We start from the raw sequence: 24,265 nt of genomic DNA, 5'->3' as shown, positions 1-24,265 counted from the left end.
ACCTATGTGCCCCGTTTCAGGTAGAAACCCGCTCATCCACCACACTGAGGCTGTGAATTACACTCCTCTGCCATTGATTGACACGCTCTTTACCCCTTCTGCATTTATGTGCTGCGTAACATACGGGATACGGCCCCTCTCTCTTTACCATACCAGAACTGTCCCAGTCTTTATTCATTTGCGTTCAGCATACTGAAGACTAAAACTTTGATAATCATGGAGTGTGGTATTATCTGTGTCTGTGCCGCCTCAATACACTTCCTTACCGACACAACGGTGTATTTCAGTTTCGAAACTCAACCTTACTGTGCTGAATTCGCACGGAGTTTGGTGACGCTATGCCTCAGCTTGGTTTGTTTATTGGCCGAGAGCATGTCTGTGGCTTATTGTTTAATTTATTTTTGGGGCATTTGCAGCGGTCCTAATAGCGTCTGGAACGCAAACGAAACAACCGAAGTTAACCGAAGTAATTAATCATAAGAATAATCTCATATTTCATCATTATTTTTGATGTGATGAAGATGGGAAACCTCTATCTTTTCGGGCTGCTGTGGACCGTTAACCTGGCATCTGCAAGTGCGTATAACTGAATTCAGAACTTCCACAAAAGACTTTAGTGTTTGAAGTCAAAGTTAACGTTTTCTGTCTTTTTCTTAGCTGTCAACGATGCTTTTATGGCTCCGGCAACCTGCTCGATGGAAATCACATGATAGAATGTTATAGTAGCCTTTTGCTTTTCTGAAGCAAACGCCGTTTTCAGTAGTTGAAAACAAACTTTGGTCTGTTCACTCTTCCATTTCTGTCAACGTCCATTTAATGTGCTTCCTGTTCTGCTTAGCGTAAGATGCAAGTTTGTCCGTTATCTTATTTTAGTTAATGGTTGTATTTTAATTTACATCAGAGATTGCGATTGTCTATATCACAGTGTGCGCTTTATGTTCGTCTCCGTGCTATGAATTTGTAAACTGAGCTAAGATAATGATAACAACCTACTTGTGATACAGAAGAATTCTTACCAGCAATTTCATTTATATCACACATCCATGTAATCTCTTATTGAACAGTTTTATTTTGTGTTATATATCAGTTTACACCTTGTTCAACAGCCGGTCAGATACTGGGCCAGATTAAACTTCGCAAAATGGGGTTAGGAGTTGTCTTTAAGGCAGACTGCAGCACGTCAGCGATACGCCGCACCGTGCCAGGACGACGTTTTAGGGTTAAGTAAAAGTGGGCTCTCTGTGTGTAAGAAAAACTCTTCTAAGCATCAGGGGTATGTATAATTATGGGCATCCTAATATTTCCGAGTCATGTAAAACAACAGGAATATGTGTATCTCTGACTGTTGCTGAAAGCTAAACATGAATAGGCACTAGTATACAACTTTTATAAAGTGTGTAATTGTATGGAGTAGGAACTCCACTTGTCATCAGAGGTTACAGGTTCAATGACCAGTTCGGGCACAGCTTTTCCACCTCTGAGAGAAGTTATTAACCTGAAATGTTTCAGTAAATATCCAGCTGTATGGAAAGTAAAATGTAATTTACCTGGGGAAAAGTCACTGCCAAACTGCAAAAATGGTAGTAGAGACAATATTCCTGTTTATGACCATCACTGTGGGAGGCTTGTTTTTGTCACATGGAGTTACCAAAACATAGCTGATGTATTTTGCTAAGAAGTGCAGTTGATACAAAGCATTACTTCTGAGTGAAAAAATTGTCCTCTCTTGTGTAATTTAATATAGTCATAATACAAAAAAGTTTCAAATAATGTCCTTTGCTGTAAAATAAAATTTCTTTCTAAGTGTCTGTCTGTCTTTTCTGAGTAATAATGGTGTTTGTCAGCATCTTCACATAGTTTTAATAGTGTATATTCTTGCAGTATTCAGGCTTAATTCTTTTGACTTTGCTTTTTAAAAAAATATTCTGAAGCAAAACATTCAGAACTTGCATGGCTTAGCAATGCAGGCAGCACCAGAACTCCTTGTGTACAGATACGGGAAGGAAGGCGGGATCTGAATATCTAGGCAGAGTATAACATATAAGGGGTTTAAACCACCATTTGCACTGCAGTGAATGGCTGTTTTATATTTGCAATATATTTATTGCTGGCTGACTTTTGTCTTTTATTCAATGTATATACTTAGAATATTTTCCCACTCTTTGACAATTAGCTGTCTACTGTTTAACCCACAGATTATGAGTTGATGGATTTTGGAGGGTTTATTTCCCAACAGATTTCAGAGCAAGAAGTTAACTCATAATGTGTCTCTAACAACATAGTTTGGACTGTATTACGTGTTTTTTTTTTTCAGTAAGATGCTCCTCTTATTGGTGAAATTCACTGTACTTTGTAGTCCATTATGGTTCAAACCAGATAATGAATACCTTTCTCACTATAGTTTTCACAGATATGAAACCATGATTCACGCTTAACCTCAGTAGGAACTGAGGCACTACTGGAGGGGCACTGGGGACAAATCAGGCAAAGCAATTGGGCCTCTGCTGCCAACAACACATGAAGTAGTGTTGTACAAAGTAACAATACCTTTCTTGCATAAGTTATTTAATTATGACCATGCCGTATTGTACTGTGGCTGTATCACAGTACCTCCATCCCCTGTGTCTCTGTCCTTTTGCCTCTGATAGCCTTGACTTTCAATTCTTCTGCCTTTTGATAATCTAATATATTTTACCCCTGTGTTTCAGTTACTCATTCCTATCAGTACATCTACACGGCGACAGCAGGAATTCCAGGGTTTCCTGAGTTTGTGGCAGTGGGGATGGTGGATGGAGAGCAGATCAGCTACTATGACAGCAGCTCTAAGCAGCTCATCCCTCGGCAGGAGTGGGTGAAAGGAGCAGTGGACCCAGATGTCTGGAGCAGAAGCACACAGATATTATTGGACTCAGAGCAGAGCTTCAAGGCCAGTACAGAGACTTTAAAACAGCGTTTCAACCAGACTGGAGGTGGGTGTCCACACCAGCACAGGGCATCCAACAGAGGTTTTACCCTGGGGTGCAAAGCCTCACTATCTCCCACTCACTCTCTCTGTGTCCCTCTTCCTTTCTTCAGATAAGTTTACTTAGTGACTCAGTGACTGATAGTGAATTTTTCCCAGAGTTTAAGAGAAAGATGTTTTGTGTGTCATTATTTAAATCTGATTATCTGGTTAGAATTAGAGTGAAATTAACCCATAGTGAACTGTGTTCGAGAAAGACTCTCAGCCTCGACTGAGTAAAGCTCAGACAGAGAGTGAAAATGGCAGGAGCAGAGTGGTGAGGGGGAGCTCAGTGTCTGTGTGTGCTCTCTCTGCAGGTGTCCACACTTTGCAGCGACTGGTTGGCTGTGAGTGGGACGATGAGACTGGGACCACAGAGGGCTACGATAATTTTGGATACGATGGGGAAGACTTCATTTTATTTGACATGAAGAACATGAGATGGATCACTCCTTTGCCGCAGGGAGTTCCCACTAAACACAAGTGGGACAGTGACAGAGCTTGGAATGAGAAGTTAAAGAGCTACCTGACCCAGGAGTGCACTGAGTGGCTGAAAAAGTATGTGGGCTATGGGAGGAGCACTCTGGAGCGCAAAGGTACAGCAGCACTGATAACACCTCTACTGCTCTCCAGCAACGTTCAGCAAAAGTTATTTGAAATGTTATAAATATATTTCTGTCTGTGTCTTTAAGCTCTGGATTTGGATTTTCAGAAATGTGATAGATTTCATGTTGTTCTCTCCAGAAGCAGTGTTATTTGTCATTAGATATAATTGGTGTGAGAACGGTGTAAAAATAAAGTGCTTCACTTGCACAAACTTGTCATATTTAAATGCAGTAGCAATGTACTTTGGACCATCATTCATCATATCCATTATACAGAGCATTTCACTCATACAGCAGTGTGTACTGTATCAGCTTGAGTCTCTCCCTCCCTCTCTCTCTCTTTTCACCCCAGCCCCTCCTGAAGTCTCCCTGTTCCAGAGGGACCCCTCCTCTCCTGTCACCTGCCATGCCACCGGCTTCTTCCCCAGTGGCATCGTTGTGTCCTGGCAGAAAAACGGAGAAGACCTGTATGAGGATGTGGAGCTGGGAGAGACCCTGCCCAACGATGACAGAACATTCCAGATAGTGTCTCACCTCAGAGTGAAGCCTGAAGACTGGAAGAGAGACAGCTACACTTGCACTGTGATGCACAGCAGTCTGGAGGAGGATATCGTGAAGAGAGTGCAGGAGGAGGAGAGCAACTGGGGTAAGGGAGACAGACCTGAGAAAGGAACTTGAGCACTGAGAAACTGTGATTAAAATTGGGGATGTGGGAGATATTGTAGCCAGCTAGTGAGGGATTGTGATATTTACACCTATACAGTTGAGGACGGCAGCTTCCCAAGGACATCTTTCTATTCAGCAAAGCCTTGTCATTGTGTCCACATGCGTGGGTGCTTGAATGTGTGTGTACATTAATACGATCACTGCTGATTGCAGTTCCTGACGGTCCCTCAGTGGGCACCATTATTGCTGCTCTCCTTGAGGCTCTCGCCAAGACCATCTTCTAGAGCAACATGGCAGGTAAGAGAGAATACACTGAGACACTGATACAGGTACATGCTAAGGCACTGAGACACTGATAGCCTGATAGACTCCACACAGTGCATTCTACACTCACACGTTAAGTGGAATATGATGTGATGTGGGTGGTTACTGGTGAAATTGTTTGTAAGAAATGCTGAATTTCAAAGCGATACTCAAACATTCTACCTGAATGTCTCTGACTCTGTGTCCATCTATATTTCAGGCTATCAGAGTCACAAAAGTGAGTAAATTCACTCAGATACTTCTGTTCATTTGCTGGCATTACTTTTACTGGTGGCATTTGTGATTTTCTTAAAGAACACATTCTAGTAGAGCTGGACTGTCTCCAGTGTTGTTCCTGGCTCTTGTTAGACAGTTCTTGTTCACTTCTTAATCACTGGAAGTGAACACATGCACAACAAAATCTGAAACAGTGTTGGGATTGCACAATATCTTTTAATTGACTGATTTGAAAATTGTAGTTGGAGATGATCACAGTAAGCTAAGATCAAACAAAATTACTCTGACCCTGAGATAGAAACTATACAAGCCCTTTGTTCTAACGTGATTCAGATACAATTTCTTTGGGGCCAAATGGCAACCTCCCTAACACACAGTAAGTCTCTTTACTGTAGACCAGTTGAAAAATCACTCTCGCTAACACACAGTAAGTCTCCTTACTGTAGACCAGTTGAAAGATCACTCTCGCTAACACACAGTAAGTCTCTTTACTGTAGACCAGTTGAAAGATCACTCTCGCTAACACACAGTAAGTCTCTTTACTGTAGACCAGTTGAAAGATCACTCTCGCTAACACACAGTAAGTCTCTTTACTGTAGAACCAATCTGAAGCTTTGGGGGTTGAAGAGGCTCTCATTGCTACAGGTAGTCATGGTGAACACAGAGTAACTCTGATATGAGAGGCTCCTGTATCACAGTGTCCTGCTTTACTGCAGCTCCTGCAGCTCCAGCTCCATCCTGCAGAGCTGCAGCTCTCTGCTGAGGGAGGCAGAGGAGTGTGTTTTAATCTGCTTTACTGCAGCTCCTGCAGCTCCAGCTCCATCCTGCAGACCTGCAGCTCTCTGCTGAGGGAGGCAGAGGAGTGTGTTTTAACCTGCTTTACTGCAGCTCCTGCAGCTCCAGCTCCATCCTGCAGACCTGCAGCTCTCTGCTGAGGGAGGCAGAGGAGTGTGTTTTAATCACAGTGTCCTGCTGTCGTTACAGGGGAGGAGCTGAAGGAAGACCACAAGAAGACCACACACTGGCATATGCACACACATGAACAGACACGCATTCCCACATACAGACACAGATACACAATGAGGCACACACAACCAGCTTTGTTTTAATGCTCTGAATCTACAACCTGTGACAGTTTGGAGCCTGTTAGACCTCAGAGGTGACCATAGTTTAATTGCTTTTTTACAAAGACAGCCCTGCCCGTTTGTTTTTGAATTGACTTTGATGCTTCTTTTTTTGTGAAGAGGCAGGGAGAAGGATTAGAGAGAGACCCAGCAAGCAGAGACTCTGCATTTGTACTGTAAGTTCACTCAACCAAAACTATGCCAGAAACAATGCTGTTGGTCTATAGATTTACACATTGCAATTCTGAGCAGCTCCATGGTGTAACGGTTCATTTAATCACATTATTATATTTTATCAGTTTTGCCTACAATCTCATTTTTAAATCTGTACAGATTAGATAGATGAGTTGTGCTCTGTGTGAGTAAGACACTGAAGCCTGACCCTTTGCAGTGAGCACCTGTGAGGACAAAATGTGAATCACAGAGCAGCCAGTATCTGTGAGAATAGCAGTGTTAACACTGGAATGTAACTGTATAAGGACCAGGTGCTCATTTTAACATCTCTGGACTCTGACACTCAATCTCATAGTGTTTTATGAAATACTTTAATATTCCATGTCCTATATAACACATTAACAACTCAGGATTAACACCACATAGTTCTGTACTCAGTCACTTGGTCTACAAGGGGCTTAATGATCAATGTGCTTTATGTGCATGTGTTTCCATGTTACCCAACTGTAGATTTTGAGCGTTTAACATCTGGAAGTGCAATCAATACCCTTATTTGAGGACATCAGCAAAAGAACAACAATAGTGTAAACAGCTCAAACTTCAGTTTACACAATTAAAGACAGCTTGCTTGCTTAATTCATGTAACCGACACCATGAATACTGTTTCTCCCAGCTTACTCATTTTACATCCTGATGAATTAATAGAAGTGAATTTCAATAACTAATCACAAAGAATCTATTAATACAATTACAATTTTCTGAGGTAATTAAAACCTCTTTAAAGTCACACATGCTAATTTTACTTGTATTGAGATATAAAATAAAACAACAGTATGAGAAGGTGGCATTGTTTCTTGGTGTGCACAGCATGACATGGCTTGGCAAACACCAGAAATGCAGGGAAACTGGGTTTTATAATGAACCGAAAGCTCTGAGTCACTGACAGCGTCGCTTCCTGGGCTCTGAGCCATTTCTCTCACTGTGAGGACTGCCAGCGTTACCCAAAACACACGCGATTTCTCTGAAACAGGAGCAGGGAAGGATCTGCCTGTTGAGGGCGCTGTAACACCTGTGTCTCATGCGTTTCATTGTAAACACACAAATCAAGTTGTGATGCAGGCCGCCTTCAAGAGAATGCTGGAAACTCATCTTTTCAAGCTGTATCTCTAGTCTACCTTCCTCTCTATCTATCCCTATTTTCTATTAAAAAACACTCTACACTAGTTTAGCACTTAACTCAGTATCTGACCTCTTGTAATAGTTCGCGAAAACTACTCAGCATAGTGATGCACTAATTTGGAAGTCACTCTGGGTAAGAGCGTCGCTACATGATGTAACGCAATGTAATGTAATTTAATAAGCAACCCTTGAATGAAAAGGAATACGAAATATGCATTTTGCTTTCAGTTTTGGGAAACTGTGTCATCACGCATTTCTTTGGATGAGAAAGGCCCCAGCTTTCAGGATGAGCAACACGCCTTTTCAGCTTCACAAAGATACCGCCACACTGCAGGGAAATTCCAAACACTGCAAAAGCAACAGCTTTGTTCACATGGTATCCCCTATAGAAGTTCAAACAAGCGATGTAAGATCCTCACTAACAGTAGTGTGGTAAGAGTGTAATCAGCCTGTAACACTACTTTTAATAGACATTGCTTTAAATCGGTGTAAACTGTAAAGTAAAAATGTAAGATCTTAAATGATCTGTGTTAATACACATATTTATTCATACTCCTGAAGAGTATGATTCATAGTCCTAAACGTGATATAACAGGAAAAATTCACGGGAATCATCCAAGAAAGTTTCCCCGTTTTTGACTTTTCCCAGGTGCCAGTGCTCTGAAGCTGGACATAAGGTGCTATGTGAAAAACAGAAACAACAAAAACAACAATAATAATAATAATAATAACAACAAACAAAAAAATAAAAACCAGACGTCCGATAGAGACCTTACAGAGACCTATCAAAAGAAAACGACCCAAGCAACCGAACATAAAAACAAGGAAGCCAACCCACTATGCCACACGCGCGCGCACTATAAATTACGTGACACTGTGAGTTACACACGTTTGCCACGCCTCATTCGCCACACCACACTACGAAAGAGCCACCTTCGCATGAGTTTGCCCATGGCTTCTACCCATTTTGCATTTTTGTGCCGTATGTGGCACCTCTCTTCACAATACCAAAGTTGCCTCAATTCTTAATCATTTACTTCATATTGAAGACTAAAACTTTGATTATCACGGAGTGTAGTATTATGTGTACCTGTGTTCACTTCGTTACGTAAAAACCGCTTCAGTATACTCCCGCTCAAACATGCCCGTTACGTTCAGTTTCGACACTCAACCTGCTGCACTCATTTTGTCCCAGAGTTTGGTGATGCTTTGCCTCAGCTTGGTTTTTATTGGCTGAGAGCATGTCCGGGGCTTATTAGTTCATTCGTTGTTTGCAGCCGTAAGAGTGGACGTGTAACAAATGAAGTAGCTAACCGTAAACATAATTTCATACTTTATCATCATTTTTCTACTTGTGATAAAGATGAAGATGGGAAGCCTCTCTCTTCTCGGGCTGCTGTGGGCCGTTAACCTGGCATCTGCAGGTGAGTTTAACTCAAGTCAACTTCCACAAATGTTTTGAAGTCAGTGTTGTCGACGGTGTTGTTTTCAGTTTGTTTTAGACGTTAAGTATGTTTTAGATTGAAATACACAAGGCTATATTGGAATAATAGTATAAAAATGTCTTTCACGTTGTCTTTGAGAAATTCGACAGAAATTGTCAAAACTGAGACGCGTAAAATGTTTCGTTATCTCCGAATACGCTGTATATACATACTATACCCAGGCAGTTGGGTGCAAAGATGGCGCACACTTTCAGTTCCGCATGTAGGAAGCAGGTAAGCTGTCAGTGTCGTCTATTTTGTGCTTAAAAGGTTGGTAAATATCATATCCAATATCAGTGTCCTTTCTCTAAAAAAGAGTAGGTCTGTTTTTACTGAAAATGACATGAATGTCAAGGCCTATTTTTACAAACATTAACTGACTTAAACTTAATATTTATATGAATAATTCTGAACACGAGTTGTGCATTTTAAAGCGAACATTGTTTTATTATTACTGTATATAAACGGAAACCTTATATAGTCTATACTTTTTTTCTTTATTATGCGCTCATCTATGTTAGCTTTGAGCAAATTTAAGAATGTGGCTTATAGTTATTACAGATTTTCCACTGTCCTACCTGTGTGTAAGAAAAGCTCTCTTAATCTGCGAACATTTGCAATAGGGCTATCTGTAATGATGGGTATCCTACTGTTTTCCAGGATTGTACAACAATAGGAGTATTTGTATCTGTGACTATTGGTCAAAGCTAACTAGGAATATGCTCCAGTGTACAACTTCTGTATTGTAAAATACAAATTCTGTATTATATGTAGTGACAACTCCACTTTTATTCAGAGGTTACAGGTTCAGTGACCAGATCAGGCACTGCTTTTGTACCTCTGAGTGAGGTTATTAACCTGAAATGTTTCATTAAATATCTAGCTGTATGGAATGTAAAATGTAACTTACCTAGAGAAAGGCCACTGTGAAGAAAATAAATGATATTGATCAGGAGCTGACATGCTGCTGAAACGGTAGTAGAGAAAATATTTGTCTTAGTGCCCGTCACTGTGAGAGGATTATTGTCATCACCTGGAGTTACCTTGGACTGGAGCTTGGACCTGGAGCTTTCAGAAACAAAAGTGGCTGTCTATAGCAGTAACAAGTGTAGTATTGTGCTGTCTTATGGGTACTGAGATCTAGTGACTGTGATATATGGTAGTGTGTGTTCTTGGCTTCCCTTAGTTTCTAGCCTGTTGAGTTTAAGGTTAGCACAAGTTGTGGTGATGCTTGATCATACTCATTGGTCTGGGAGTGCTGTTAACCTGGTCTGACAGTGTTACTGATTTAAGTTGGATGGATACATTTCTCTTCTGTTGTGCTGGAAGTTGCTGTGGATAAGAGTGACTGCTAAATGAATATAATGTATTCTTCTCAGACTAAGAATTTTAAATTGTATAGTAATGGCTACAGTTTCAGTATTATTTTAATATGCGTTTGGGGTGAATTAAATTTGTGCTACTCAGTTAAATCAATTTCTTAAACATGTTAAGGTGAAACACCTTGATTATGTGCACAGCATCAAGGCCAAAGACAGGACTTGAACCCGTACCACATTGCAGTGTACTTACAAACTTGTCAAGTACTTGTATTTCTAATGTAACAGTTTAGAAATACCAGTGAGAAATGAAATCCACCCAGTTTCATGTTGGCGCTTTCTTTCTCCTGTCCTCAGTACACCACACTCAACAAACCTAATACAGATTTTATAAGTTACTGAAGACCTGCTCTTACTGTGTTAAGTGTAGGCAGTAGGTGGATGAATCAGGGGTAGGATTGTAAGTGTCCTGATACTGTCCACATGCAGTGGCCACCGATTATGAAATATGTGGTTTGTTCAATAATTCAAATGAATCTGAATGAATGGAATGGTTCAGTTGTATTAAATGCACCTCATACACCTGCTCATTTGTGCACCAGTGTTCATTACATTTGGGGACATGTGTGGATGGTTTGGTAAGCAGCTGAGTCTGCAGTGGGTTAGTTTCCAAACACAGACCTTCATGATATCGTGTGTCACAAAATAGTCATTTTGATTTGATAGGTTCTAAAGAGAAAAAAAGCTTTGCAGGTCTGCAGTATAAATATGTAGTCACTTAAGTGGGTAATTTTCAGTATTGAAAATCTATTATGCTAATTACATCATTAGCTGTAGGTAGCTGTGAAAAGACCTTCTGATAGCTCAAACATAGTTAATTTATTGTTCAAGTGTCTCTACCAAGAATTACAATTGATAAAAAGAATTATTTCTGAGTGGAGAAAACTGTCTGCTCATATGCAATTTAATATAGGCGTAATACAGAAGATTGTTGTAAAATAATGCTTTTCTCAGCATCTTCATATAGCCTTAATAGTTTATATTCCTTCGGTATTCAGGTTTTATTCTTTTGGCTTTTTAAAAATATTTGAATTTTAACTGGCACATGCTCAGGAAGGAACAATCTGCATAGGCATAACTTATATACATTTATTCATTTGGCAGATAACGCAAGCAAAAAGCCACATAAGGACTCAACGATATTAAAAGCGCAGCATGACCAAGTGTCAGTAGTTGGCCAGACAAAGCACATGAAACCATGGAGTAGTTTTTTTCCTTATAGTTTACAATATAAGAAATTGCTTTAGGTGGTGGTGTTCAGGTGAGTGCAGAAGAGCTGTGTCTTCAGATTCTTGAAGATCGAGGGGATCTACATCTACAGGGAGCCAGTGGAGCGAGACAGAGAGAGGTGTAATGTGGGCCCTCTTTGGTTGACTGAAGTCAAGATGTAGAGCTGCATTTTGTTTCAGCTGCAGAGGCTTAATGGTGCATGCAGGTAGGCCAGGATAGCATTGCAGTAGTCAAGATTCGAGATGACAAGAGCCTGGACAAGGAGCTGTGCAGCATATTCAGTTAGGTAGGGCCTGATTTTCCTGATGCTGTACAGCACAATTCTGCATGATTGTGCAGTAATTGAGATGTGGTCGCTGAAGTTTAGCTGGTTGTCAATCACTACCCCCAGGTTCCTTGTAGACCTGGATGGAGTTAGTGTCGTTGAGCCAAAGTTCAGCGACACTAACTCCAGAATACCTTGTATATATTTTAGGTGCTCTGATCTGCTGGCTGGTTATGAATCTTCATAATGGGGTCTATGCAAAGCATGCAAAGCTTGGGAGGCAGGAGCTGAATGTCTGGGCAGATTGTAGAGTGTAAGAGGCTATCATTTTACTGCACTGTAAGCCAGTTTTGCTGTATTACTTCTGTTGTGAGGTGCACCTGGACACATGTGTCTATTTATTGCTGACTGAATGCTGCCTTTTATTCAGTGTACTTTCAATATTTCCCCACTCTTCGGCTGTTAGTTTTCCACTGTGTAACCCACACCTTATAAGTTGGCAAATATTTGCTGTATTTTTATATATGTCGAAATGCATATGGTTATATATTTTTATATATTTAAATAGAATTCTCATTAACTCTTCTAAGCTTAGTTTTGGAGGGATTATTTCCCAACAGATTTCAGGTATGGAAATGAAATCAAGAAAAAAAATCTTATTGATAAATCATATCACTTTAATGTGCCAGTAACAACATAGTTTGGACTGTGCTGCATATTTTAAGTGACATTATTTTCTAATTGGTGAAATTCACCCTGCTTTGTAGTCCACAATACCATTTCACAGATATGAAGCTATGATTCATTTTTCATTTCTGTGGGAAATGAGAGACCTCTGGGGGGCATCAGGGACAAATTAGGCAAAGGAATTGGGCTTGTAAACAAAGTAACAATTAGGCTTGTCACGATACCAGAAATTTAGTAGTCAATACCAATACCAGTGAAATTCCACAATTCTCAATACCCAATTCGATACCACGGTAAAAAAACAAAATCAAAACAATAAAACCCATGTACTTCAACATACACTCCTAAAAACAACAACAGTGGCATGTAGCCTTCAAGTAATAAATAAAAAGAAACAACTATTTACATTATAAAAAAGGACAGTGGCATGTAGCCTTCAAGTATTCAAACAATACTGTGCTTGTTGTGTTTGCTGACTTTGCTCCTGCTTCTCCTGGTCGACATCCTCCTCTGGCTGATACTGTGAAAGCAAAATGATGAGATTTAAGTTATCAGGTATAGCTCAAAGGCTGCACACACAATGTACTAACACACACACACACACACACACACACACACACACCTCTATATACTCAGAGTGCAAGCAGTAGTTTAAATTTACATTGACAGGATGACGGACTGTTAGTCCAGAAATATTTATTTAAAATGCTAACATTAAATTTTGATGACAGATGACATAGACGGAATGGTAAGGACGGTAGCCTAATACTATGAGCTGTGGTTACATTACATTAGCCTAAACACGGTAGCCTTTAGCGTTTAGCCATTGCAGACATCGTATGGAACATAGTTGGCTACACAGCAATGCCAGCTATCTCAAACAAAAATAATGGTAACGTGCATTTCAGGATAAGGATAACAAGGATAACACTTTGTTGGTAGTGTAACGTTAATATGAATTGAAACTCACTCACCTTGAATTCTTTGAATAAATCGGGATGTCTGTCTTTGAGGTGCTTCGCTAAGTTGGAAGTGTTTCCTCCTTTCGTCTGAAAAGTTCAATGGCACCATTTGCATACTGGTTTTTGCAAATTTATTATTAATCCCTGATGACCCGCCTACTGTTTTTCTTTTTGACGAGTCGAGGCGGAGCAGTCACTGCAGCTGCATCCCCGGTAGTTACGGTACTGTACATCGACTTGGTACCGAAGCATCGGTACCCATGGTACTGTAGAAAAACGAGTACCTCCACGTTTTCAGAATTTCGGCATTGACTTCATTGAGTTCTCGTGATATCGCTAGTAACAATACCTTCCTTGCATGTGTTATGTAAGTATGGCGAAACCATGTGGTGCTGTGGTTGTATCACAGTACCCCCATCCCCTGTGTCTGTGTCCTTGTGTTTCAGATAGCCTTGTCTTTCAATTTCATGTAATTCTGCTGCCTAAATTTTGAAAAACTGACATATTTTACCCCTGTGTTTTAGGAACTCATTCCTATCATTACTTCTACACGGCGACAGCAGGAATACCAGGGTTTCCTGAGTTTGTGGTAGTGGGGATGGTGGATGGAGAGCAGATCAGCTACTATGACAGCATCTCTAAGAAGGTCATTCCTCGACAGGAGTGGGTGAAAGGAGCAGTGGATGCAGACTTCTGGAGAAGAAACGCACAGATACTATTGGGCTCACAGCAGAGCTTCAAGGCCAATATAGAGATTGTAAAGCAGCGTTTCAACCAGACTGGAGGTGAGTTCACAGGGGAAGCAAGTCTAATTTTACATGCTGAATAATGAGAATACTTGACTTTAATCATTACCTCAGTTGAATCGCTGTCTTTTAGCTTCATGCTCCAGTGGCATCCTCTGTCCTGGCCCCAGTGTGGTGGAGTGAGTGCAGCAGTCAGAACATTGGAGTCTCTGGCCATCTTCCATCACAGACTGCACTGTCTTTAATGTAGAACAGAGTGGGAGCCCCCGGTGGCTTTGTATTCTGGCCTGATGTGACCTCTGAGTTCTCCTCTCTGTGGTTGATGTTTTTACTCCAAAACTCAGAGTGTTTAGTGTAGAACTGACCAAAGGAGACTCAGACTGTGGTATTTTTTCTCAGCTGTAGTGTCTTCTCATAAGACTCTTAGCTGGCCCTGATGAATTTATATCTGATTTAACACTCCTGTTTGCCTTATAAACTGCCCCACACCATCTAATAGAGAATTCACTCTGGAGAGCACAGCCTGTGACAGTAATGATTTTTTCTTCCCGCGGTAATAAAGCAACAAATTACCGCAATTTAGCGGTTTACCGCCCCCGCCCCCCCCCCCACTGCCCCCTGGCGCTGCATTTTTTAATTTAACATTTTAATATTTTATATTTTAGTTCACATAATTCTGTAGGCTATACAATAATGGCGTCTGAAGCAGCATGAACAGGTAGGCTGTATGTAGCCACATTAAAACAGTTTTAATTATTTTTCAAATCAAATGACAAATAAGAAGATGGTAAGGGGACATTAGGCTAATGGTTTTTAAACATGCAACATAATTGAACATTCATGATGTCGGTAGGCTATCTACTACAATCACTGCTTGCAAAAAAATTGAAATGTACTTATTCTTTATTTTAAGGTCTTTTTATTTTACGTGGCAAACGCAGATGTGCTGAACGGCAAATTTCGTTTTAACCCTTTGGCGCGTATGGTCACACCGGTGTGATTAGCCGTTTAGCGTACATGCTAAAACTGGTGCGATTAGAACACTAGATTGGAGAAATTCTAGCTAATTTTAGCTTTGAGGAAACAGCGATTTAACTCTAAAAATATAGCAAATGCTAACTGATATCTATAAGGAACTTAATGCAAATGAAAACATAACGAACCATATAAAGTAACACGCGCGCTACATACCATAACAAATAAGTTACATGCAAAAGGGTTAAAACGAAATTTGCCGTTCAGCACATCTGCGTTTGCCACGCCTTTCAGTAATTCAGCCAGGTAAATATCCGCGCTGGAATTATGGAAGGAAGTTGCGGTCAAACTTGTTAATATGATTCATTTGCGTTAAAACATTAACGAGTTAAAGTTTCCAGATTAATCGTGAACGAGCGTTATCGCGTTAACGCTGACAGCCCTAAAATAAATAAATAATTGCGGTGATGCGGTAATGAGCTCAACCCCGCGGTAGGCGTCTCATGACTGCGGTATTGCGTTGATGCGGTTATCGTCACAGCCCTAGCCTTGCCATCTCCAACTCTCTGTGTCTCGATGTCTCTTTTCCTTTATGCAGTTGAATCCACCTAGTGGCTCAGTGATTTATAGTGAATTCTTCCCAGAGTTTGAGAGGAAGATGATCTGTGTTTTATTAATTATATTTAAGTATTTGATTAGAGTGAAATAAACCCATAGAGCACAGAGACCTATGTCTGAGTGAGAGATTGTCAGCTCAGACACAGAGGAGCTTCTCTCACAGATCCAAATACAGTCATTTACACTGAAACAGCACTCTCCCCCTGTGATGAGGGCACCTCTTCACAGATCCCAGTATAGTCGTTGGCACAGAAACAGAACTCTGATCAGAGCTCTTCTTTACTGATCTTGTGCTTAGCTCAGTGGATGAACTCAAGCTTGTGCATTTTACATTTACATTTATTCATTTAGCAGACGCTTTTATCTAAAGCGATGTACAAAAGTGCATATAGTGGGCAAACAACAGGCACAAGGGCAAGATGTGTACAGGTTATACAATGCAGATAGTGCTGAAGCTGAGTGCAAGGTCAGTGTAGCGAGTCAGAACTAACCTGATCTAAGGTTACATATCAAATAAAGTCACTGGGACAATAAAGTGCTGCTATACTACCTAGGCAAAAACGTCCTACAAAGACAACGTAAGAGAGAGTGCTACAAGTATGAGCCAAGAATCTTAGATTTACAAGCTCAAATGGCAAGGATGTCAGTCCACGTAGAGTCTGAAGAGGTGTGTCTTCAGCCCACGTCTGAAAGGTTGGAGTGAAGGAGTTATTCTCAAGGGGGTGGGGAGTTCATTCCACCACTGGGGGGTGATGATGGAAATCGCATCAGTTTGTATGTGGGTGGGTGGGGGCATCAGATGGGATGCAGGGCTGCAGAGTCTGTGTCTCTGACTGTAGGTTGACTCCTCCTGTAGGCTGCTGTCTCTGTGGTGTCTGAACTGTGAGAGTGAAAATGGCAGGAGCAGAGTGGTGAGGGGGAGCTCAGTGTCTGTGTGTGCTCTCTCTGCAGGTGTCCACACTTTGCAGCAGATGGTTGGCTGTGAGTGGGACAGTGAGAATGGGACCACAGATGGGTTCTGGCAGTATGGATACGACGGGGAAGACTTCATTTCATTTGACATGAAGAACATGAGATGGAACGCTCCTTCACCACAGGGAGGTATCACTAAAAACAAGTGGGACAGTAACAGAGATGAGAATGAGCAGAAGAAGAGCTACCTGACCCAGATCTGCATTGATTGGGTGAAGAAGTATGTGGGCTACGGGAGGAGCACTCTGGAGCGCAAAGGTACAGCAGCACTGATAACACCTCTACTGCTCACCAGCAACGTTCAGCAAACGCTTACACTACATTACCCGGAAACACACAGCAGCAGTGCATTTATTGCTTAATGTTTGTGTGTATTCACAAGAACTGATAGATTTCATGTTATTCTTTCCAAAAACAATATGTTTATATATGAAAGGTGTGGAATCAGTGTAAAAATAGTGAATAATGAATGATAATGAAATGTTTCACTTGCACAAACTTGTTATATTTAAATGCAGTAGCAATGTACTTTGAACCACCATTCATCATTTCCATTGTACTGAGCTTTTCACTCATACAGCAGTGTGTACTGTATCAGCTTAAGTCTCTCCCTCCCTCTCTGTCTCTTTTTACCCCAGTCCCTCCTGAGGTCTCTCTGCTCCAGAAAGACCCCTCCTCTCCTGTCACCTGCCATGCCAGCGGCTTCTTCCCCAGTGGCATCGTTATGTCCTGGCAGAAAAACGGAAAAGACCTGCATGAGGACGTAGAGCTGGGAGAGACGCTGCCCAATGAGGACGGAACGTTCCAGAAAATGTCTCGCCTCAGAGTGAAGCCTGAAGACTGGAAGAGAGACACCTACACCTGCACTGTGCAGCATAAGGGTCTGAAGGAGGATATCGTGAAGAAAGTGTATGAGGAGGAGATTAGGACTAACCAGGGTAAGAGAGACAGAGCTGAGAGAGTTTCAAAGCACTGAGAAACTGTGTTTAAAAAAAGAAGGAAAAGGAGTGTTTTAGACAGTAAGAGAGAGCAAGACAACAAATGCAGTTTATACATCAACTGAAGACTGAAACGGTTGTGACAGTTGTGAGTGTGAGTGAGAGAGAGATACAGACAGACAGAGACAGAGATTTTCTCACTCTCTCTGTATGTCTGCAGAAAAGTCACCTCCTGTGGCCATCATCATTGGTGTTGTGGTGGCGGTCCTTCTTGTGGCTGTCATTGCCATTGCTGGGTTCATGGTGTGGAGGAAGAAAGGCAAGCCTGGTGAGTGGTTTAAAAAACATTTATTTGAACATGGTTGAATGTTTTATCACTGGACTGATTACCAGTGGGGATTAGTGTTTATCCAAATGGGATAAAATTGTGTCATGGAAGAGGAGAGGAGTTCATAATAGTGTAACAAATGTAAGTAACTGAAAGTGGTTATCTCTCTAAATTTAAAAACATGCAGAAAAAATAACTTGCAGAACAATAAACATCGAGTTCATTTAACTGAAGTTTCATCCAGTGGCTTCAAGCCATGCTGAGTAATGCACAGTATAACACAGTGTACAGACAGCAGCACCATTCTGACCCGGTTTACTGTGCACTGTGTGGGAATAGTGCGTATATGATGGGCACTGACTGTCTCTTTCTCTGTGTTTTAGGCTTTGTTCCAGCTAACAGTAAGTCTGTTTACTCCAGTGTTATTAAAATGCATGAAAATAGGTCTGTTTTATCTCACCATTTACATTCTTGGTCCCTTTTAATGGGGAAATCTGCATATATGGTGCTACACCATAATTGGGCCTGAGTGCAAAGTTGGATTTGTGCCTGACACAAACACATCTAATGTAATATAATCATAAACAAGCAATGATGATGATCTCTATTCATGTAATAATGCAATACAGTATATCTCAGTCAACGAAGACTCTGAGAACAAAGTTCTCTTTATAATGAATTAACCTTTTTATTAAAAAATACTTGTAAAAATATTCAGAATCAAAGGGACCCATACGAAATTACCTTTTAAAAGTGAATGAATGATGATTGGTTGTGTGAATGGCCATCCTGGCCAATATGATTCTGCGGATATTGAAATGCAGAAGATAAGGGGGATAGAATTAGGAGCAATGAAGAGTGAAGTGGCACATTCAGATCAGCAGAGTCCACATGGAAGAACATTTTAAATCAAGCAGAAAATGAAGTGAATACTTTATAGCAGAATGCTGGTTATATTAACAGCTGGAGCTAAAGCAGTGGCCATTGGAGCTGTAGCTCTGGTGAAATGTGAATGTAAATACATGTTATGTACGCTCAGATAAATTTATTATATACTTTTGTATGTCACATGTAAAGGGCACTTGAAGCAGTTTCTTTTGCAGTTAATGATACTTTGTTAATTACACTTGGTATTTACAGGGATGCTTTCCATGTTATTTGTGCCTCTGGTAACAAATTATGGAATTATCTACTTTATGAACCCAGGTATGACTATAAACGGTAGATAAAATAAATATGAGAGTGTAGGTGCTGGGAACAGGAACAGCTGGCTGGTGCCAATATGCAGAACTGTAAATCAGAATCAGACTTTACTGGCCAGGGCTCAAGACTAACTTTTCCACTGGTAGCACTGGTGCTACCAACTTTCTCTTGCTGATGCTGATGAATAGTTGTCTTAATTTGCATACACTAGTTTTGCATTGATGTAAAGATTGACAGTGATTTATGAGTTGATATTTGAAAAATATTTTAATCTGAACTTCTCTGCCACAAGCAGTGGCTGACAAAATAGGTCATCTTCTATTATATAATTTTAAAATAAGACATAACAAAAATGTTATCAAACAAAAGCAAAGCATAACTATGTTATAGGCTGTGTTGAACTTGATGACTTTGTTTAATTCTCCTCCGTTGAGCGATTACTCTCACCTAACCGCTGAAAAGAAGTGGGGAGGGGCTCAGTGTTTCGGGTGATGCATCGGTCCCTGCAGGTTTTGTGTTTCTTTGTGTCATTGTGCAACTTCAAAGTTTCAAGCTTAAACTGTGTTGACCTGGTAACAAGTTTAGAGTTGCCTGCAATGGATGGGCCACATAGCCTACAATACACACACAGCATAGCATTCCCCTCGTACCGCAACCACGGGTACTGCGTTAGGCATTGTGGTTGAAAGTAGTACTTTTTCTTCCTCACTGGCTCAGCCTGCACCTGCGCTCTCCCTGCAGCCTGCACTCTCATCACCAGTTGTGTCTGAGTCGGGACCTCTCGTTGGCTCTCCCTCTCCACCAGCCTCTCTCCTCATTTTGTTTTATAAATCTTTCGCGTGTACGGTCACACCGGTGTGATTAGCCGTTTAGTGTGTATGCTAAAACTGGTGCGATTAGAACACAAGGTTGGAAAAATTCTAGCTAATTCTAGCTTTGAGGAAGCAGCAATTTAACATTAAAAAATATAGCAAATGCGACGGTGAAAACTATGAGAAGCTTAATAACGCTAATGAAAACATAACGAACTATGTAACATAACATGGGCTACATAGCATAAAATAAGTTGCATGTGAAAAGGTTAATCAGCCATAGACTGCTTCATCTTTGCAACACGGTAAGAGCTAAATGGATTGTTTCGCGCGTTTCATCATCAGTGTGCAAAAGTGTAGGTAGGGAGAGACCGAATGAGCCAGTGAAGACAAAAAGTAAGCCTACTATTTTCAACCACAATGGCTAACGCAGTTCCCCTGCCAGAGGGGCACTAAAACAGCCTAATGATCATCATGCACTCGCACGAATGCAACGCCATGAAATTTTAACTCACACACTCTCAAAAAAATGGTTGCATATGTGACCATTTTGGTCACAGTCTGGAGCCCTGTTGGCCAAGTATGCTTTTACACATACAAGGAATTTGACTGTGGTTCCAGTGTCTCTGGTAGTGCTTTCATACAGTGCTGAGGTGATACCAACAAATACCACTCAACAGTAGTAAAGAGAGAATCTGCAGGTCCTGAGGGTCTCCTGTACATACTTGCATTGTACAGCTGTCTTTAGTATCTTTGACTGTATATACATATCACAGTTCAACTGTTCAAATGTGTGTGTTTTTCCTTTATAGCCTCTGATGATCGCTCTGACTGCTCCACCGACAGCTTAGTAAAGGCTTGAGGAATCCCAGGCAGTAAGTGCCAGTGGTGATTGTTAACCTTATTCAGCACTTCAGTAGCTGTTATGTTTCAGAGCCTCCCTCTTGTCTGAATACTCTCCCCTCTGACCCCAGTGTGCTGTCTGTTTTTCCAAGGGGGAAGCAGAGAGAAGGGGATTATGGGAGGAGGATGAAGACTTCAAGGAAATTCTGCTAATATTAAACCAGTGTGTACACACTGCTCTTCAACTGATTTCTCATGGATATAATATTTGATCAATATTTTCTGTAAACCGGTAGACCACGGGGTCATAGAGAAGCTTTTCACTGTTTTGATAGTGCTTGAAATTTCACCTTATGGATAATTTTTGGTGTTAATGGATCATAAATAGGATAAAGATTAACAATACAAACATTGACCAGCTTAGTTAATCATGTCAAGAGAAACCATGGAGCAGAATTTAATGTGGCCAAATGACCGAGTTTCGTGTTTCTGTTCTTTCGACCATTGGTTCAAGCTTGACAGAAAATACTTTGAAGTGTGTATACCAGTATCTTTTTAGGTGGGTAGAAGCAACTTAAAGTCTACTGGTTCATTTATTTACATTATGTTTCATCTCTGTTTTGCTTCATCACAGTCTCCTCTTTTTAAAGCTGTACAGATTAGATAGACAGATGACTTGTGTTCCCTTTTGTGAGTAATGCCCAGAAACCTGCTGTATTAAAGTGGTTATATTTGAGGATAAAGCACCAATCAGAACAGAACAATTGATATAACTGTTAAGGAGTGGGTGCTCACTTTAACTGCATGGGGGTCAGTAATTATATTCCCTCATTGAGCAAAGTGTGCTGCTCCCCCAGCCTGTCAACACAGAGCTAAATGTAGTGATTTGTGTTCATGCCCCACGGCACAATTGATTTGTTTAGTTTGAATTGATCGTAGTTTACAAGACATGGTAATAATGGGCCATGTGTCTGCATCCAGTCACCTTTCCCATAAGGTTCTGAATGAAGGGGAAGATCTAGATGCTTTAGGCATGTGTTTCCGAGTAACGCAGCTACATCTAGCATTCCTTTATTTGAGCATATTAGCAAAAGACTACTTGCAGGAACCTCAGTTTAATTTGATTAAAGGGAACATGTGGAATTAGTATCAGATTGAACAATGGTAATAACCTGTATTGATAAGTCACAGTGTCAGCACACCTGCAGAATGTCATAGTGCTACAGGAACAGGAAGCTGCAGTCACACTGAGTGTTTCTCAACACAAGCTGTCATTCAGGAGTTATTTTAATCTTTTTTATTCTTTGAGTTGTGAATATTCCTGCTACTTTTTCTTATGATTTGAGCTATACTGTCATTTAGAATTAAGTTTTTTCCATATAAATAATTCTGTGTGTGTAAGTTGGTGGAGGGCTATTGTGTGACATAGATATTTAATTCGGATTTAAATATACACATATTTGAGAAGGAGAGGTTCTTGTTCAGGGAGAAAATTTACTGTTCAGATTCTAAGCAGCATAAATACAGGTTTTAGACAACATTTTAAGACAAAAATTTTAGAAAATAACTGAATTAATAATAAGGATAAATAGAACTAAACCACCAAAATAAAGGTAGCTTAATAAATGGTTCAAATATGTGTAAATTATTCTTGCCAACTGATGTGTTTTATTTGAAGCCATGACTTAAAATAAAAAATCTGGACTTTGGTGAGTCTGTCTCCTTTCATCTGTGTGATTCAGCTGTAATGTTGGAATTGGTTATGATTAGACCTTTACATCAATAAAACTCCAAAGTCAGCATCCTATTGTGTGTATAGGTTTTTTATATATATACACTATATGGACAAAAGTATTTGGCCACACCTGTTTTTCAGGGTTTGGGCTAGGCCCCTTATCTCCAGTGAAGGGTAATCTTAATGCTTCAGCATACCAAGGCATTCTGGACAATGCTATGCTTTCAACTTTGTGGCAACAGTTTGGGGAAGGCCCTTTTCTATTCCAACATGACTGTGCCCCAGTGCACAAAACAAGGACTATAAAGACATGGTTTGATGAGTTTTGGTGTGGAAGAACTTGACTGGCCCGCACCTCTACCGCATCGAGCATCTTTGGGATGAACTGGAACGGAGATTGTGAGCCAGGCCTTCTCGTCCAACATCAGTGCCGGACCTCATAAATGCTCTACAGAATGAATGGGCACAAATTCCCACAGAAACACTCCAAAATGTTGTGGAAAGCCTTCCAAGAAGAGTGGAAGCTGTTATAGCTGCAAAAGGGGGACCAACTCCATATTAAAGTATATGTATTTGAATACAATGTCATTACAATGTAATGGTCAGGCATCCAAATACTTTTGTCCATATAGTGTGTATATATATACACACAATAATCAATACAATACAATGTATATATACACAATAAAAGACCTATGAAACAGTGACATCATTGTTCTGTTTGTATCAAAAACATAGAACTTCCTTAATACAAATGTTCCTGACCCTTCTTACAGATAATATCTGCTTTTACATCAAAAGTGAATTTGCCACCAATGGCAGTACCCAGGTATCTGTAGCTTTCAACAAATTCAATTCTGTGGCCTCTGATGATGGTCTGAGAATCTGAGAGAGTGGCTATAATTGACTTATAAAATCAATTACCATGTATATAGTTTTAGAAACATTAATGTTCAGAAAATCATCATCACACCACTGTCCAAATTCCTTTACTACAGGCCAGGTGTTTGAATGCAGCAGAGACCTGTGGTCCAGGCTGAAACTGGCTGTGTCATTTTTCTGAAGTAGAGCAAACTGACTCATATCCAAGTATCTTCAAGATCCAACTAAGCTGAGAGCTTCATATAAGACTGTAAGCTGGTCAACAGAAGAAGGTGTGAGGTGAGAAGAAGCAGTCCACTTTGGTGCAGTTAATGTGGGTTTGCCTGGTGATGCGGAAAATGCTGAGAAGCTGTTTTGTCACCGTGCAGCACAGCAGAATAAACAGCCTGGAACACTCACTGTGATCCTTAAATGAATGGCTGGTCCAACTATTCTATACATATTGATAGAGATTCAGATCAGAACCAAACAAGTAAGGATGTCACAGCTAATAAATATTCATGACCACCTGTGTGCTCTCAGTCATGATCTGAGAATCGGCCATCTTTGTAAGAGCCTATCTATCCGAAGTAAGGTATACATCATGTTCCTTCAGATTTGTGGAATTTGTCATTATTTACTGAAGGGAGATCACTGACAGCAAATGATAACCTAACAGCATGTTCAATTACAGTCGCCGGGTGGTGAGATCGGCTTGGGACCTGGGAAGTGGCTTGGAAGCTTGCACTTTCAAACGCAGATCCCTTAAATTTTCCATCCCTCATTCCTCTCTAACCCTGTGTGATTTTTAAACAGATTGGGAAGCACAAAACCCCTGAGGAAAACCAATTGCTAAGCATGATGTCACTATCAGACTAAAACACTGATTGTTGAGACTTTCTATTGCAAATTTCAAGTTTGAATTAAAGTTAATGACA

The 24,265-nt window shown here is 40.5% G+C and overlaps 2 protein-coding genes across 3 annotated transcripts; both read left to right on the top strand.

Annotated features, from left to right (window-relative positions):
- Window positions 1-404: 404 nt before the first annotated feature.
- Window positions 405-22,563, top strand: LOC118768703 (major histocompatibility complex class I-related gene protein-like). 2 transcript variants are annotated; one of them, XM_036515580.1, is made up of 8 exons: window positions 405-576; window positions 13,821-14,081; window positions 16,587-16,865; window positions 17,246-17,545; window positions 17,766-17,873; window positions 18,257-18,274; window positions 20,701-20,763; window positions 20,884-22,563. In XM_036515580.1, the coding sequence occupies exons 1-7, from the start codon at window positions 516-518 to the stop codon at window positions 20,748-20,750; spliced, it is 1,077 nt and encodes a 358-aa protein (XP_036371473.1). In that variant the 5' UTR covers window positions 405-515; the 3' UTR covers window positions 20,751-20,763; window positions 20,884-22,563. The 2 variants fall into 2 exon arrangements, with proteins under 2 accessions (XP_036371473.1, XP_036371471.1); XM_036515578.1 differs by lacking the exon at window positions 405-576 and adding an exon at window positions 8,539-8,713 and having other exon boundaries at window positions 20,884-22,561.
- On the top strand, window positions 2,712-6,892 carry LOC118768704 (class I histocompatibility antigen, F10 alpha chain-like). The gene is made up of 6 exons (XM_036515581.1): window positions 2,712-2,969; window positions 3,319-3,597; window positions 3,959-4,252; window positions 4,486-4,569; window positions 4,796-4,813; window positions 5,797-6,892. Exons 1-4 carry the CDS (start codon window positions 2,783-2,785, stop codon window positions 4,554-4,556), a joined length of 831 nt encoding a protein of 276 aa, XP_036371474.1. The 5' UTR covers window positions 2,712-2,782; the 3' UTR covers window positions 4,557-4,569; window positions 4,796-4,813; window positions 5,797-6,892.
- Window positions 22,564-24,265: the final 1,702 nt, after the last annotated feature.

Source organism: Megalops cyprinoides, chromosome 21 (assembly GCF_013368585.1).
Source record: "Megalops cyprinoides isolate fMegCyp1 chromosome 21, fMegCyp1.pri, whole genome shotgun sequence".
NCBI lineage: Eukaryota > Metazoa > Chordata > Actinopteri > Elopiformes > Megalopidae > Megalops > Megalops cyprinoides.
The sequence above is the reverse complement of the archived record's forward strand: the minus strand, read 5'-3'. Positions and strand labels throughout refer to the sequence as shown.

What these genes read in the sequence shown, in the direction of transcription:
- LOC118768704 (XM_036515581.1), top strand. Translation starts at nt 2,783, where the DNA reads ATGGTGGATGGAGAGCAGATCAGCTACTATGACAGCAGCTCTAAGCAG. An exon ending in GCGTTTCAACCAGACTGGAG is followed by an intron (nt 2,970 to 3,318) that starts GTGGGTGTCCAC and finishes CTCTCTCTGCAG; the next exon opens with GTGTCCACACTTTGCAGCGA. An exon ending in GAGCACTCTGGAGCGCAAAG is followed by an intron (nt 3,598 to 3,958) that starts GTACAGCAGCAC and finishes TTTTCACCCCAG; the next exon opens with CCCCTCCTGAAGTCTCCCTG.
- LOC118768703 (XM_036515580.1), top strand. Translation starts at nt 516, where the DNA reads ATGAAGATGGGAAACCTCTATCTTTTCGGGCTGCTGTGGACCGTTAAC. An exon ending in CGTTAACCTGGCATCTGCAA is followed by an intron (nt 577 to 13,820) that starts GTGCGTATAACT and finishes CCTGTGTTTTAG; the next exon opens with GAACTCATTCCTATCATTAC. An exon ending in GAGCACTCTGGAGCGCAAAG is followed by an intron (nt 16,866 to 17,245) that starts GTACAGCAGCAC and finishes TTTTTACCCCAG; the next exon opens with TCCCTCCTGAGGTCTCTCTG.